At 45.0% G+C, this 17,643-nt stretch overlaps 2 protein-coding genes across 2 annotated transcripts; both read left to right on the top strand.

Moving 5' to 3' along the window:
* Positions 1 to 1,455: 1,455 nt before the first annotated feature.
* LOC106590884 (GRB2-related adapter protein) lies at positions 1,456 to 6,693 on the top strand. The gene is made up of 7 exons (XM_014182065.3): positions 1,456 to 1,633; positions 2,281 to 2,368; positions 2,748 to 2,839; positions 4,635 to 4,754; positions 4,956 to 5,118; positions 5,423 to 5,761; positions 5,948 to 6,693. The coding sequence occupies exons 2-7, from the start codon at positions 2,291 to 2,293 to the stop codon at positions 6,146 to 6,148; spliced, it is 993 nt and encodes a 330-aa protein (XP_014037540.1). The 5' UTR covers positions 1,456 to 1,633; positions 2,281 to 2,290; the 3' UTR covers positions 6,149 to 6,693.
* A 234-nt stretch (positions 6,694 to 6,927) lies between these two features.
* LOC106590876 (protein FAM83F) lies at positions 6,928 to 15,986 on the top strand. The gene is made up of 5 exons (XM_014182055.3): positions 6,928 to 7,795; positions 13,401 to 13,568; positions 13,951 to 14,072; positions 14,488 to 15,218; positions 15,387 to 15,986. Exons 1-5 carry the CDS (start codon positions 7,325 to 7,327, stop codon positions 15,434 to 15,436), a joined length of 1,542 nt encoding a protein of 513 aa, XP_014037530.3. The 5' UTR covers positions 6,928 to 7,324; the 3' UTR covers positions 15,437 to 15,986.
* Positions 15,987 to 17,643: the final 1,657 nt, after the last annotated feature.

The following is a 17,643-nucleotide window of genomic DNA, read 5'->3' on the forward strand; positions in this document are numbered from 1 at the left end:
GCTCCTCCAGTAACAGTATAAACCCTGTGGGTTGGGGCTCCTCCAGTAACAGTATAAACCCTGTGGGTTGGGACTCCTCCAGTAACTATATAAACCCTGTGGGTTGGGACTCCTCCAGTAACTATATAAACCCTGTGGGTTGGGACTCCTCCAGTAACTATATAAACCCTGTGGGTTGGGACTCCTACAGTAACTGTATAAACCCTGTGGGTTGGGACTCCTCCAGTAACTATATAAACCCTGTGGGTTGGGACTCCTCCAGTAACAGTATAAACCCTGTGGGTTGGGACTCCTCCAGTAACAGTATAAACCCTGTGGGTTGGGGTTCCTCCAGTAACAGTATAAACCCTGTGGGTTGGGACTCCTCCAGTAACAGTATAAACCCTGTGGGTTGGGACTCCTCCAGTAACAGTATAAACCCTGTGGGTTGGGACTCCTCCAGTAACAGTATAAACCCTGTGGGTTGGGACTCCTCCAGTAACAGTATAAACCCTGTGGGTTGGGCTCCTCCAGTAACAGTATAAACCCTGTGGGTTGGGACTCCTCCAGTAACAGTATAAACCCTGTGGGTTGGGACTCCTCCAGTAACAGTATAAACCCTGTGGGTTGGGACTCCTCCAGTAACAGTATAAACCTTGTGGGTTGGGACTCCTGCTCACATGCCCCCATCACTTCAATAGATTTTTAGCTAACGGTGGCTAAAGATAGCTGAGGTTTGTAATGGCTGTATAAATGAAACTGAACCACAGATGACAGTTTCTCCTGGCCCAAAGACCTCTTTCAGGGTGAGGAACCTGCTAACATCATGTTGTAAAATAGTGAACTACTCCTTTAAGAAACGCTGTCTCAGGCAATAGTGACCTTGTTGGTAAGAACCCAAACCCACTGGCTGTATAGCTTTAGACTGAGCGGGTGTGTCTGTGTGTGTGTGTATGTAGACTGAGCGTGTGTGTGTGTGTGTGTGTGTGTGTGTGTGTGTGTGTGTGTGTGTACGTAGACTGAGCGGGTGTGTGTGTGTGTGTGTGTGTGTGTGTGTGTGTGTGTGTGTGTGTGTGTGTAGGTAGACTGAGCCACTGCTACAGCTTCTGATCCTGTATGAAACACAGACCTAAAAACAAATGAGAAAGGGAAAGTGTGTGTTGGTTGCCAGAGAGAATATTGTGTTTGCTTGTGTAACATAAAGTGTGTATTCTCCAGCACATAGGATCATAATGCTGGCAAGTGAAATGTAAAAGGTTATTTGGGTGTTTCCAGAAAGCCAGCTACAGCAGTGCTTCCAAAGGAGGAAGTTTGTCAATGATGAATGTTCTCTTCTGAAACAGACTTTATGCATATTTAGCATATGGCCTCACTGAGACTGCATTGTGGTTTCACCCCTTCTCTCTGTGTGTGTGTGTTAATGTGTGTGTCGTGTGTCGTGTGTGTGTGTGTGTGTGTGTGTGTGTGTGTGTGTGTGTGTGTGTGTGTGTGTGTGTGTGTGTGTACGGTGAGACATCTTCTAAACAACTTGAGAACAAGGTTCTGTTTGCGCAACTGCAGGACAGCATCATATCCTGTCTGTCAGAACTGTGACAAGGACAGTTAAAGTTTGGAGCTACCATCTCTACTAACCGTGCTGTCTGGGGGAATCGAAGTATGTATCCGTTTCCTTTACAGTGTTTGTTGTTGTTGTTGTTGTAGTTGTCTATAGGGTCGTATATTCATTAATGATGTGTCAAAGTTGATGTGTTTTGAGTTTCTGTTACAGAACTATGCCTTTGTTTAAACTCTCTATCCTGTCCTCTCCCCTTCCTTCCTTCCTTCCTTCCTTCCTTCTTTCCTTTATCTCTCTCTCTCTCTGTCTTTCTCTCTCTCCCTCTCTTTACCTATCCCCCCTCTCTCTCCATGTCCCTCCCTCTTCGCTCTCTCTTTCCCTGTCCCTCCTTACCTCCCTCTCTCTCTCTTTCTCTCTCTCTCTCTCTTTCTCTCTCTCCCTCTCTCTCTCTCTCTCTGTCTTTCTCTCTCTCCCTCTCTTTACCTATCCCCCCTCTCTCTCCATATCCCTCCCTCTTCGCGCTCTCTTTCCCTGTCCCTCCTTACCTCCCTCTCTCTCTCTCTCTCTCTCCCTGTTCATCTCTCTTCTCTCTCTCTCTCTTCCGGGCCCTCCCTACCCTCCTCTTCTCTCTCTCTCTCTGTTCCTCCCTCCCTCCCTACCTCCCTCTTCTCTCTCTCTCTCTCTCTCTCTCTCCCTGTCCCTCCCTCTTCTCTCTCTCCATCTCTCTCCCCCTGAACTCCCCCCAGACTCCCTGCTATGGAGGCAGTAGGTAAGTATGACTTTACTGCCACTGGTGAGGACGAGCTGAGCTTCAGGAAGGGAGACAACATGAAGGTAAAGAGGACAGCAATCCCCTTCCACACTACTAGTGTACCCTAGCAAGGGCACATATATAAGTAGACAACCCATATGTCGGAAGAAATACTCCATGCAACACAGTCTTGCAAACCCATGGTTAGTTGATAGGTGCTGACATGTTGGTCACAGGCCTTTGTTATAGCATACACTAAGCTATGTTGTGAGACGGTCAAATGGCAAACATGGATTAGTCATACGGTATCCACAGCACTTCCTGTTTACACTCTGTGACTTATGTCAATAGTAGGCTACAGTACTTCTCCATACTAACCACTTTAAGTGTGTGTGTGTGTGTGTGTGTGTGTGTGTGTGTGTGTGTGTGTGTGTGTGTGTCCCACTCCTCTGTTCTCTGTAGATCTTGGGCACCAATGATGACTGGTTGATGGCTGAGCGACATGGAAAGAAGGGATTCATACCACGTAACTACATCGACATACAGCTACCCAGGTCATACTTATTACCCAAGACAATCACCTACCCAGGTCATACTTATTACCCAAGACAATCACCTTCCCAGGTCATACTTATTACCCAAGACAATCACCTACCCAGGTCGTACTTATTACCCAAGACAAATACCTACCCAGGTCGTACTTATTACCCAAGACAATCACCTACCCAGGTCATACTTATTACCCAAAACAATCACCTACCCAGGTCGTACTTATTACCCAAGACAATCCCCTACCCAGGTCACACTTATTACCCAAGACCACCCCCTACCCAGGTCACACTTATTACCCAAGACCTTCACCTACCCAGATCATACTTATTACCCAAGACAATCACCTACCCAGGTCATACTTATTACCCAAGACAATCACCTACCCAGGTCATACTTATTACCCAAAACAATCACCTACCCAGGTCATACTTATTACCCAAGACAATCACCTACCCAGGTCATACTTATTACCCAAGACAAACCCCTACCCAGGTCATACTTATTACCCAAGACAATCCCCTACCCAGGTCGTACTTATTACCCAAGACAGCCCCTACCCAGGTCGTACTTATTACCCAAGACAATCACCTACCCAGGTCATACTTATTACCCTAGACAATCACCTACCCAGGTCGTACTTATTACCCAAGACACCTCCTACCCAGGTCGTACTTATTACCCAAGACAACCCCTACCCAGGTCATACTTATTACCCAAGACAACCCCTACCCAGGTCATACTTATTACCCAAGACAATCACCTACCCAGGTCATACTTATTACCCTAGACAATCACCTACCCAGGTCGTACTTATTACCCAAGACATCTTCTACCCAGGTCGTACTTATTACCCAAGACAAACCCCCTACCCAGGTCATACTTATTACCCAAGACAACCCCTACCCAGGTCATACTTATTACTGAAGACAAGCCCCTACCCAGGTCATACTTATTACCCAAGACAATCACCTACCCAGGTCATACTTATTACCCAAGACAATTACCTACCCAGGTCATACTTATTACCCAAGACAATCACCTACCCAGGTCATACCTATTACCCAAGACAATTACCTACCCAGGTCATACTTATTACCCAAGACAATCACCTACCCAGGTCACACTTATTACCCAAGACCATCCCCTACCCAGGTCACACTTATTACCCAAGACAACCCCCTACCCAGATCGTACTTATTACCCAAGACAATCACCTACCCAGGTCATACTTATTACCCTAGACAATCACCTACCCAGGTCGTACTTATTACCCAAGACACCTCCTACCCAGGTCGTACTTATTACCCAAGACAACCCCTACCCAGGTCATACTTATTACCCAAGACAACCCCTACCCAGGTCATACTTATTACCCAAGACAATCACCTACCCAGGTCATACTTATTACCCTAGACAATCACCTACCCAGGTCGTACTTATTACCCAAGACATCTTCTACCCAGGTCGTACTTATTACCCAAGACATCCCCTACCCAGGTCATACTTATTACCCAAGACAACCCCTACCCAGGTCATACTTATTACTGAAGACAAGCCCCTACCCAGGTCATACTTATTACCCAAGACAATCACCTACCCAGGTCATACTTATTACCCAAGACAATCAAGCAGTACTGTGAGTCAGTGTGTGTCGGCTATGTGATGTCTGTGTGTAAGCAGGTGTGAACACAATCCGATGTTATGAAAAATACTAAATACTATTTTGTTTACTGCTCTCCCTCTCCCCCACCCCTTCTCACCACTCTCTCTCCCTCTCTCTCCTCCCTCCATCTATAGTTGGTACCAGGAGAGTGCTAGTCGAGGTGAGGCCCAGGAGTCTCTCATGGCCCAGCCTATAGGATCCTTTCTGATCAGGGGCAGCCAGAGCTCCCCAGGAGATTTCTCCATATCCGTTAGGTCAGTGTGTGTGTGTGTGTCTTTACATTAAAAAGATAGATTCATGTACACGACAACATCATTGACCACATATTTGCCTCATATTTGCATCATATCACTATACCTACCTACCTACCTACCTACCTACCTACCTACCTACCTACCTACCTACCTACCTACCTACCTACCTACCTACGTACCTACCTACCTCTCCTCTCCCAGACACGAGACAGACGTGCAGCACTTCAAGGTGATGGCAGACACCAGAGGGCAGTATTACCTCTGGTCTGAGAAGTTCAGCTCCTTCAACGAGCTGGTGAACTATTATATGAAGAACTCTGTCTCTAAACACAGCCGCATCTATCTGCTGGACACAGAAACACAGGTACTGGTTATAGGTAGTTATAAAGGGTTTATAAGGGGTTTATGAAGGGCTTATACGTAGTTAATAAAGGAGCTGGTGGAGTACTATATGAAGAACTCTGTCTCTAAAGACAGCCGCATCTATCTGCTGGACACAGAAACACAGGCAGGAGTAGAACTATGGAGGATCCCTATTCACTAAATGATGGTGTAGGGTACTTCAAGCTTGATCCGGATAAATAGCTAAAACTGTTCATTATCGGTTTATCGAATCTGAAAGAAAAGTTATAACAGTGCTCTCTCTCTAATTTCACTTTTCTTCCTAGGAGAGGGGATTCGGCCAGACCAGGACATCAGCCCCATCCTCTCATCCCCAGCCTCACCAAACCCTGCCCCGCGCACCCCAGCCTCACCTGCCCCTGCCCAGCATACCCCAGCCTCACCTGCCCCTGCCCAGCATACCCCAGCCTCACCTGCCCCTGCCCAGCATACCCCAGCCTCACCTGCCCCTGCCCAGCATACCCCAGCCTCACCTGCCCCTGCCCAGCATACCCCAGCTTCACCAGCCCCTGCCCCGCGCACCCCAGCCTCACCAGGCCCTGCCCAGCATACCCCAGCCTCACCAAACCCTGCCCCGCACACCAGACCCTATACCCCCACCACAGGTATACACTCTACAACCAAATCCCTCCTGTGTGTGTGGTGTGTGTGTGTGTGTGTGTGTGTGTGTGTGTGTGTGTGTGTGTGTGTGTGTGTGTGTGTGTGTGTGTGTATGTACCTCCATGCATGTGTGTGTATGTATAGAATGAAGCTACGTGTCTAATCAACCCATGTGTGTACCTGTGTTCCAGCGTGCGGCCGTGACCACGGGGGGCGGAGGTCTGATGCAGGTGAGAGCTCAGTATGACTTCAGCGCCGAGGAGAAGGACGAGCTGAGCTTTAAGGCCGGTGACATCATCGAGGTGCTAGAGTGTTCCGACATGTCATGGTGGAAAGGAAGACTGAGGGGACAAACGGGAGTGTTCCCTTCCAACTACACCAACCCTGTATGAGAGAGAGAAAATGGTTAGCATTTAGAGCTAAATAATTATCTTAATTCTTTATAGCAGACGTTCTTATCCGGAGCAACTTAAAGGAGCAATTAGGGTCAAGTGCCTTGCTCAAGGAAATATTGACAGATTTTTCACTCAGGGATTCGAATCAGTGACCTTTCGGGTTACTGACCCAACAGTCTTAAACGCTAGGCTACCTGCCTCCCTAACAATTCTATTTCTGAGAGAGAGAGGAGAGAGAGAGAGAGAGAGAGAGAGAGAGAGAGACAGACAGACAGACAGACAGACAGACAGACAGACAGACAGACAGACAGACAGACAGACAGACAGACAGAATAACGATTAGCTTTAGCATTAAATATATATATATTGTAACTTTCTTTCTGGTTTATTATCAATGTACTTTACCATACCATAGGCTTATGTCAGGATAACACAACTATTTAAAGCTTCACTTTGCGTCAGAACACAATTATTACTGTATGATTATCAAATAAATGCATTTTCTGTAAGCCCCTGTATAAAGCCTTGTGTTAATCAACGTTGCAACATAGCTTCCATTCATTTTGAGTTTGACTTTTGTAAGAGCAAAATCCTTGGATCAACTAACTGTGGAATCACACCAATTCCAAGAAGAGTCACAAATATCTGGGTTGTTCGAAGTCCAACAATAATCACAGTCTGACAGTCACTTGCATGATAGCCACATAAGCGTTGGGTGCTTCCATAGGGTGATTTCCGTCATATAACAAGGTTGTTATTGTTCCGCCCCTATGGCAGGTAATGCCGCGTTCAAGACAACTGGGAACTCTGAAAAGGATGTGCTTGGAATGGTCATCCAACTCGGAATTCATATAGCTCTAGGATGCCCGAGTTTCCGACTTGGAATTCCGATTTGGATGACCATTCAAAAGATTTTTCACAGACGGAACTCGCTTTTTTTTCCCCCGAGTTCCCAGTTGTCTTGAACGCACTGATGTCGGAGATTTCCGAGTTCCAAGTTCCCAGTTTTCTGAACGCGGCATTTGAGGTTTGCTGTCAAAGTCAAACGTCACACAGGTAGCCTAGGTAGGTAGGTGACCGTGTATCTTCCGGATCCTTTTCAAATCACACGGTAGCGGTTGTGCGACTTTACCCAAAGGCTTCAGTACAGCCGTGACACAGCGGTGTCCAGCCATGGCCGAGTCCCAGCTAACATGCATGGAGGACGGCCACATCAAAGAGAACGTCCCGGAGTCCAAACCGGAGTTTTACTACAGCGAAGAACAACGCGCGGCGGTTGAACAACTGCTCAAAAACGGTGACGGCGCGTTCAAACTGCGACTGAAAGAGGACAAAGTGAAAGACTTTCTCTCGGCTCGTGATATTAAAACGATAAGGAACACTTTCAAAGAATATGACACTGAAGATGAAGAGAAGTCCGGAGAATTAAAGGCGAAACCCGACGATTCCAAAGCGGACTCGGGGCACCATTCGACGTACTGGCCGCAGATGTCGGATACAGAGGTGCCGCCGTTGGATCTCGGTTGGCCCAACGGGGGTTTGTTCAAGGGGGTCACACGCGTGGCAGTTCACACGCACCCGCCAAAAGAGAACGGACCGCACATCAAGGAGGTCATTCGTAGGCTGATCCAAGAAGCTACCAAGGTGAACTGTGGGTATATACTGTTATGTAATGATGTAATAACATCAGGATGAGCTGAATAATGCAGGACTAATGACTGTGTTGTATTGGTTTATTATTGGGATAGTGATAGCCATGGCCTATGTATCTCAAATGTGAGTTAGGAATCTAACTCATGAAGCCATTTTTTTCATGGGAAAGTAATCTTTATATTAATTTATCGGAGAACTTAAAATGCGTCTGCGGGGGTTAGGGGAGAGGCGGTGATTGGATAGAGAGAATGAATGGATTTCCCGAATAAAGGACTGATTATTAGAGGCGTGTCTCAGCGGAGTGAGAAATAAGGTGTGTGTGTGTGTGTGTGTGTGTGTGTGTGTGTGTGTGTGTGTGTGTGTGTGTGTGTGTGTGTGTGTGTGTGTCTGCATCAACAGGGGCCTATGGAAGTGAGTGTTTAAACTCGTAGAGCAGTGATCATCAACTAGATTCAACCGCGGGACGATATTTTTTGTTGAGAGGATTGTCGAGAGGCCTGAACATAATTACAAATCATTTGTAGACTGCAAATTGACCGCAAGAAGCCCAAACAGATATCATTTTTGACCAAAACATAATTATTTCAAACCTTGCTTAAGTTTATATACAATCACGTGTCTCTCTGTTATGCTTGGGAATTCTTGGGAACATATTTCTTAAATTAAAATCACTTGGCGCTGATTTCCTGGTGTTTTTACAGTCTTTTACGTCCAACAAGTAACCTTTTTTTTAATTTGTTTGTTATTATTATGATTTCCAGTAAACTTGGGAGGTCATCCACGGGCCATGAATCCTGTCTGATAACACATATCATTGTTGAATGCCCTCATTGAACGAACAGCTGATTTCCCTATTACACAGGAAACATTCTGTCATGTCAATTAAAGTTAGGCTAGCTTTCATGATTAGGCTATTCAGAGAACACATATACAAAGACACACACACACATTGTCTGTACTTTCCACCTTTTTTGGATGGGTACAACCTCACATTAAAACAACACAGGAGAGATAAAGGGGGTTCTATTCCATTGTGATGAATGAACAAATCACTCAGCATGTTGGCAGCACATAACAGTGGTGAACTTCAGTCAGAGCTGCTTATTTGAGTTGCCTTTAGCGACGTTTGTTTTAGTCATTTTGGACCCACCCATCTTGACCCAGTCAGTCAACCAGTCAGCCAGTGAGTCATCCAGTCAGAGCCACCCAATCAGCAAGTCAGTCAGTCAGTTAGTCAGGCAGTCAGTCCATGACACATTTCCTCCGTTTGTACAACTAGGTCTTAGAAGAACACACAATCACATCGATGTCTTGGTCCGGTCTGGGTTTGGCCGTCATTGTAAACAAGAATTTGTTCTTAACTGAATTGCCTAGTTAAATAAAGGTTCAATAAAACAGGTAAAAAATGATTGTGTCAATACAGTATATTGTTACAGAAGTATGATGATAGTTGATGATATGTTAAACCTGGGCCTATGTCATATACAGTATGATACATATATGACAGTGTGTTAATGTGAGTTCACAGGGCGGCAGGTAGCTTACAATGTCATGGAAATGTGCATACACTGTCTATCTATACCTACAGGGGATTCCCCCTGGGTAGTTCACCGCTCTGGGCTGAAGTTTCCTCACCTTAACCATTAGTGGGAGACATTTAAAACTGACCCAAGATCAGCACCTAGGGGCAACTTCACCCTACTAGTGAGTGAATGAGAAAATATGAAAGTAATTTCTCAGGTGTGTGTGTGTGCCAAACAGGATTTCATGGAACACCGCAGCCGGATGCTTTGAACCAGTTTGTTTCATGTTATGAGAAATGGAGAGAATGTGGTTGCAAGTACACATCACCCACACATCAAATCAAATAGTACAGCCAGTGTAGACCTTACTGTGAAATGCTTACTGACAAGCCCTTAACCAACAATGCAGTTAGAGAAATAGAGTTAAAAATTAAAAGTTAAAAAATAAATAAAATAAAGATCACAAGAAAATGACATAACAATAACAAGGGGTCAATGTAAATAGTCTGGGTGGCCATTTGATTAGCTGTTCAGCAGTCTTATGTCTTGGGGGTAGAAGCTGTTAAGGAGCCTTTTGGTCCTAGACTTGGCGCTCCCGTACCGCTTCCTGTGCGGTAGCAGAGAGAACAGTCTATGACTTGGGTGATTGGAGCCTTTATTTTTTGGTCTGGTATGGAGGTCCTGGATGTCAGGAAGCTTCGCCCCAGTGATGTACTTGGCTGTACTCACTACTTGGCCGTACTTGGCCGTACTCACTACCCTCTGTAGCACCTTACGGTCAGATGCCGAGCAGTTGCCTTACCAGGCAGTGATGCAACCGGCCAGGATGCTCTCGATGGTGCAGCTGTAGAACCTTTTGAGGATCTGGGGACCCATGCCAAATCTTTTCAGTCTCCTGAGGGGGAAAAGGTGTTGTCGTGCCCTCTTCATGACTGTCTTAGTGTGTTTGGACCATGATCGTTCGTTGGTGATGTGGACACCAAGAAACTTGAAACTCTCGACCCGCTCCACTACAGCCCCGTGCAATGTTAATGGGGGCCTGTTCAGCACTCCTTTTCCACAAACATGCACAGTCTTGTACAGCTAACCTTGTGGGGACACACAATTCAGTCCCATTCAAAATCATATTTTCCCTAACCCCTAACCCGTACTCTTACCTTAACCAAAAACCTGACCTTAACCTACCCCTAGCTCCTAACCCTAACCTTTAACCTAGTTCTAACACTAATTCTAACCTTAACCCTAAACCCCCTAGAAATAGCATTTGACCTCATGGGGATTAACAAAATGTCCCCAGTTGGTCACATTTTGTATGTTTACTATTCTTGTATAGTTAAATGTATAGTTAAACAGGTCCACACACACACAGTAGTGATACAGGGACCTACATAATCAGGTGTGGTGTGTTTAGCTTAGCATACTGTGGTTGTCTTCATCTACATACAGTTGAATAGATTACTGTGTAATCCACATCACAACATTTACATGGATGGCATAAACAATGAGTGGATTTTGTTGCAGCTACTGTTAGATGGAAGACATTGTGATGTTGTAGGTTTTAACTTGAATTATTTCATACTGTAACTTGTTGTTTCTCTTTGCCCGTACTCATAAAGTGTATGGGTTAGAGTAGGAGTGCTGATCTAGGATCAGGTCTCCCCGGTCCATGTAGTCTTATTCATTATGATCTAAAAGGCCAAACTGATCAGCAGTCCTTCTGTACGAGGCTTTGTGAACACAACACAGACCCTGTTGTTACAACAGAGAACCCTTCACTCAGCATGTTTTCTCTGGAGGATGTGATGTCAGCATACAGCCTTTTCCTTGTCTGAATGAGAACATTCATGTGAAACGTTTTCCTCCTCCACCTTTCCCATTACTGAGGTCATCTCAAGAATACAGCTTTTGTAGGCATGCTAGTTAAGCCTTGTTCACATTGGCATTTTGAAGTGACTCAAATCCAATTTTTTTGCATATCCGATTCAAATCTGTTATTTTCATGTGGTCTGAACAGCCAAAGGCCACATGGAATCGGATATTTCAAGCCACGTTTCAAACCACCTTGGTAGGCCCTTTCAAAAAGGACTTGTTTCATCTTGTACTTTGAGGGTTAAAAAATAAAAAATAAAGTATTCAAACACTATGATAGAACATTCAAAGCAACAGGGAAACATCCATGGCAGGCATTATTGTCACCTGGGCTTGCTACATAACTTCTGATTAATAGGAAGCATGAGAGCCACCACCAATAAACATACACCAGTCGTTACTATGACAACTAGCATAGCCATGTCAGAAAATGGCTGCTGTCTGAACACACACAAATCTGATCTGGTCACTTGTAACTTGGTGTTTGGACAGTCAGTATTCCAAAACTGATTTAAAAAACAAAACTGATTTGAGCATTAAGGCCTGCAGTGTGAACACGGTTTTAGTTTCACATTCTGTCACTGTAAGTGAATGATTCTTTCTTATCTTACTCCCAATAGAGTTTATTATGCCCATATTGTTTTGTGTACAAGGAATTCCTTTATCTCAAGCACTATAAAAAGGTCCACTCCTTCTTGTGATGCAGACTGAAAAGGCAGTGTTATGTTGTGGACACATTCAAGTCAATGTATCGGTCTCATCCTACTCCAGAGAGTTCTAGGTCCATGGAAATTCCTACTTTTTCAATAATTCCCCATATCAAACAGAAAGTAAAAGCTAAGCAGAACAGAACCAGTTCTGGGGAAAGATAATAGCTGAGATTCCACTTTCTAGTTCCTTCCTCAGGTGTTTTATGTTGTGTTCAAACGCTCCCCACATACCTGTCTCTGTCTCTGCTTTGTCTCTGCCTGCTTTGTCTCTGGCAGCCTGGCAGCTTTGGGGAAACTAGGAGACATGTTGGGGCAGCTAGGAGACGTGTTGGGGCAGCTAGGAGACGTGTTAGGGCAGCTAGGAGACGTGTTGGGGCAGCTAGGAGACGTGTTGGGGCAGCTAGGAGACGTGTTGGGGCAGCTAGGTGACGTGTTGGGGCAGCTAGGAGACGTGTTGGGGCAGCTAGGAGACGTGTTGGGGCAGCTAGGAGACGTGTTGGGGCAGCTAGGAGACGTGTTGGGGCAGCTAGGAGACGTGTTGGGGCAACTACAGGGATTTTTCTTCCATTGAAATACGTAGGGAGGCTGACTACGCGTTTTTTCAGGCCCCTATGTCCAAACAATGTAAAAATGTTAAAAAATATATAAAATATATATATATATATATCCAAAAAATATGTATAATTTTCAGGGATAAAAAAACACTTTCAGTGTAAATTTAAACCACTTAAACCAGATATAAAGTATTTAGTAAAGATAATGGACATATATATTTATAGTATAATCTCTGAGAACTAACAATCACCAATGTTAAAGCTCAGGGAGAAAGTTGAAAGTTCCCAAAACAATGAATTTAGCAGTATTTATTTAGTTATGATGCTGGAGAAAAAGAACACAGCCTTAGCCATGGCACAATGCCTAGAACTGCAGGAAACTAGATTTAAAACGGCAACATTGTCTCTCAGCTCAGTTGTAAAATGTGCAGAATTGCAGGAATTAGATTAAAAATGAGAAAAATGTCTCTACACCGCCAAGATGTCACTGTTTATAAGCCTTTATAACACCCTGGGTTTAGTGTAAGCCTACGGGTTTAGTGTAAGCCTACGGGTTTAGTGTAAGCCTACGGGTTTTCTGTAGGCCCAGCTTGTGCTTTCAGCCCGACAGTCAGTGATTGTTCTATGGTCTTTCGTCACGGAGGTTTTTCATTGTTTTATTGACTTTCAAGTGATATGATTCACTACTATTGTTCTTAATCCCTCTTTATTTCCATGTATTGCTCTAGCTGTATTTCAAATACATTGTGTAAATTGTATGTTTTTTTTATGTAGTTGTTGACCGTTAAATATAGTTTGATTTGAATGTATTTGTTTCTCCCTCCAGGTGTTTAAATAAAGTTTGATTGTATTTGATTACCCCTGCCTCCATGTGTGTTTTAAATAAAGTTTGAGTGTATTACATTTTTAAATAAAGTTTGATTGTCTTTGTATCTTTCAGGTGTTAGCTATAGTCATGGACCTGCTGACAGACATCCAGATACTGCAGGACCTGCTGGACGCAGCGTCGCGGCGCTCCGTGGCCGTCTACATCCTATTGGATGTCAGCGGGGTTCCACACTTCCTGGATATGTGCTGCAGGCTGCAGGTCGGAGCTCAGCACCTGCGGGTAAGAGACGGTCCCTCCTACTGAAGCAGAGGAGCATTGAAGGCTTTAGGCTACTCACTTATGTGTTGTACAAGGGCCCTGTGTCATGTGTGATCATGTGACATGCCTGGGGGACCAGTAAGGAAAAACTGTAAGTCGCTTTGGATAAGAGCGTCTGCTAAATAAATGAAATGTCAAATGATTTTTGGCATCTTAAATTCAACAGATTTCTATGTTAATATGCACAGATGGTAGTTTGGATATGGGAGGTTTAACACCGATGAGTTGATGGCTTTCTGTGTGTATGCAGAATCTTGCTCGTCTGCGTGCATTTTGTTTATGACTGTGTCAAGTTACCATAACCCTAACCCTTTTATATAACTGTGTGTGTTGTATCTTTCAGAACATCAGGACTCGTACAGTTCAGGGTACAGGGTTGGGTCTGTCCTTCGGTCGACTCCTTGGTTCTTTGTGTAGTAAATACATGCTGGTGGATGGGGACAAAGTCATGTTCGGCTCCTACAGGTGAGAGAAAGTATCTCTCTCGTCTGTCTGTCTGTCTGTCTGTCTGTCTGTCTGTCTGTCTGTCTGTCTGTCTGTCTGTCTGTCTGTCTGTCTGTCTGTCTGTCTGTCTGTCTGTCTGTCTGTCTGTCTGTCTGTCTGTCTGTCTGTCTCTGTCTCTGTCTCTGTCTGTCTGTCTGTCTGTCTCTGTCTCTGTCTCTCTCTGTCTGTCTGTCTCTCTGTCTGTCTCTCTCTGTCTGTCTCTCTGTCTGTCTCTCTGTCTGTCTCTCTGTCTTTGTCTCGTGTGTGTTACTCTGTGTTTATTTCCAAGACACAACATATATCTGTTCGTTCTCTCCTAGCTTCTCTTGCTGTGTGTGTTTCACTGTGTTTTTATTGAAGACCTAAACATCGTTCTTGTGATCTTCTTCTCCTCTAGCTTCTCATGGAGTTCGTCTCGGATGGACCGCAACATGATCACGGTCATGACTGGCCAGGTGGTCGACTTCTTCGACCGCGACTTCTGCGAGCTCTACGCCATCTCCGAAAAACTGGACCTCTACAAGGAGTTCAACCTCAGCCCACCTCCCAAAATGGCCGCCGCCGCGCGGCTCAAGGTGGAGCCCGTAAAACCCCAGATACGAGCCGCCACATCCAGATTCCAGGTTAGTCTAGGCCACTCGCGTAGAGGTGATCTCCAGGTGCCTGCACATAAATACCACAACCCCAAATACTCTTTGGTGTACGGGAATAGTGTTCCTGGACTGATGGGGTCCTTGCAGGATCTACCAGGCATAGAAAAGACAGCTATAACTGCGGGTCCTGAGGGACTAATGCAGGTGAACAGCGAGTGGTTGGATCAACTCACCCCGCTACCACCCGACGACGGGAAGATAGGGGTGAAAAAAAACAACAGCATTTTGGAGAAGAAATCCCGCTCTTCTTTTAAGAAACTCTTCAAGGGGAAATCGACAGCCAATCAGAGCGTGGTCACCGGGGGTGATAGCCCGGCAACCAGTCCAATCTCCTCCCCCACATCGTTGGGAACCAATAGTATGGAGGAGATGAATAACCTTGAAGTTATGGTGAAACAACCAATGAAGAGTAAGAAGTCTAAAATGAGCCTGAAGAGTGCTTCTCAACAGACTGTCAACACACAAGACAATGACAGTAAGTTGTTTTTCTTGTCTCATTATTTTAGCTCAGTTTGATTCTCTCTCCCTCCTTCTCCCTCTCTCATCGTTATGTCAATACCTGTATTTCTCTGTTTATCTCTCTCTCTCAAGTCATTTAACCAAAGCACTTTTCTTTCTTTCTTCCTTCCTTTCTTTCTTGCAGGCGTGAAGAGCCGTAGGCCATCAACAAAGAACAAATGTAGTCCATCCTGATTCAAAACCTGAGTCAATCCGGAATCAAACCACCCCACTCAACTGGTGCTCTGTGGTCTTCCATAATACCTTTGGGATCTGGTGCAATAATTATTAGAATGTGTCAATTCTACTTGCTCTGTACAGAGATATTCTATGGACAAACAGAGCCTTCCTGTGCCTTAAAGCTGAGATCCGCGATAGGTGGAACAGCGCCACTGGCCGACCCCAGGCACATTAGTTGTTGTTTTTCTTTTGAGGAAAAGAGCATCCATGTTTGAAGTAGTAATATTGTGGTAATATTGTAAGTGGACGTGGCGGTTTCATCACTATGGATTCCAGGTTGAAGAAGCGCTGTCACTGAGCACCAAGTCTATGATGCTTATTATACCATGTAAAGAACAATGTCATGTTGCCTTGTGAAGTCTTGTATGTCATTAATGGGACTTTTAGGTGTGTGTTTCATGCTGTGACCAACGTATGTCAATGATAAGTGGATTGTGGAATGGATTTGAATGGATATTTGAGTGTGTTTATTCAGTATATATATAAAAAAAACATGTTTCTCTGAGTTTTCTAGTCGTGTAACATTTGTGGCCTGATTCACCAGTGGTAGTTATGTGTGGTGATGTTTAAGGTTTCTGTGGTCATGCCTTTATCTTCAGTGAAGGCACTGTAGACAGTGATGATTCTGGTCTGCCATCTAGTGGCTGTAGACCTGACTGAGCAGAATAGATTCAATAGCTGTAACACGTGTTCTGACGCTCTGACGTGTGTGTGTGGTTGGTGGACTAGTTTAGCACTGTGTTGCTGATGGGACCAAGCATTGTCACCTCCTCACAAATACATCGTATCCCCTCCCCATCTCTCTCTGTCCTCCACCCTCTCCCCCTCTCTCTGGGTGTTTGCACAGTTCTAAGCCTCTCGCTCTCTCTCAAACACACTCCCATCCCATCCCTCCCTCCTCTCTGGGTGTTTGCTACAGCTCTAACCACAGAGAGGAACCACAGGCGTGAGGGGAACTGATGCAAGGGAGGACCGATGTGTGTGTGGCGCAACACTGAAACAGGAAGTACAGAGGCACACAGGAAGGCGATGAGAGGTGTTGATGACTAAAGACCACTGTTCGCTCAACACTGGCCCAATTGACCATAAACGCTGATCTGGGGTCAGTTTGGCATTTCCCCCCCCCCCCCCACTAATGGTTAAGGTTAGGATTGGGGGAGGGGAAGCTGATCCCAGATCTGCACCGTGGAGAAACTTCACCCTGGAGCATTAGAAACACCACTGAGGCTTTAAACACCTGTAGGAATGTTTTTCCATAGCAGTTATTAGCCTATGACTCATTAATGTAGACCTGTAATAATCAGAAGATAATATCTTGGCTATACCCAGGCTATGCCATTGCTACAGACTCAGTTTGTGTTAAGTTTTCTCAATACAAGACAAAATCATAATGGTATGAGACAATAGGTTTTGTCCATTAGAAACAGATAAGGAGGTTTGGGTTGTACCACTGTTAGTTTTGTCAGATGAGGAGATGAGAGATGGTCCTTTTGTCTAGTGTGTTGTTCCCAACACCACCAGCAGGGGTCACTTCTCTATAGAGATCAGTGTAGGACACGCGCACACACACACACACACACACACACAGTCTTGTACAGCTAACCTTGTGGGGACACACAATTCGGTCCCATTCAAAATCCTATTTTCCCTAACCCCTAACCCATACTCTTACCCTAACCTTAACCCTGAACCTAACCCTTTCTTTAACCCTAAGCCTAACCCTAAAACTACCCCTAGCTCCTAACCCTAACCTTTAACCTAGTTCTAACACTAACTCTAACCTTAACCCTAAACCCCTTAGAATTAGCATTTGACCTCGTGGGGATGAACAAAATGTCCCCAATTGGTCAAATTTTTGTTTGTTTACTATTCTTCACGTCCATCCCCCCCCCACACACACACACACACACACACACACACACCACACACACACACCACACACACACACACCACAAACAGTAAGAGGAAGTGAGAGATAGAGGAACCTGTTTTTTTTTTTTTGTGTGTGTGTGTGTGTGTGTGTGTGTGTGTGTGTGTGTGTGTGTGTGTGTGTGTGTGTGTGTGTGTGTGTGTGTGTGTGTGTGTGTGTGTGTGTGTGTGTGTGTGTGTGTGTGTGTGTGTGTGTGTGTGTGTGTGTGTTCAACTGGAACATGCAGGTGTCC

The sequence above is a fragment of the Salmo salar genome, chromosome 02, assembly GCF_965601325.2.
Source record: "Salmo salar chromosome 02, fSalSal1, whole genome shotgun sequence".
Classification (NCBI taxonomy): Eukaryota; Metazoa; Chordata; class Actinopteri; order Salmoniformes; family Salmonidae; genus Salmo; species Salmo salar.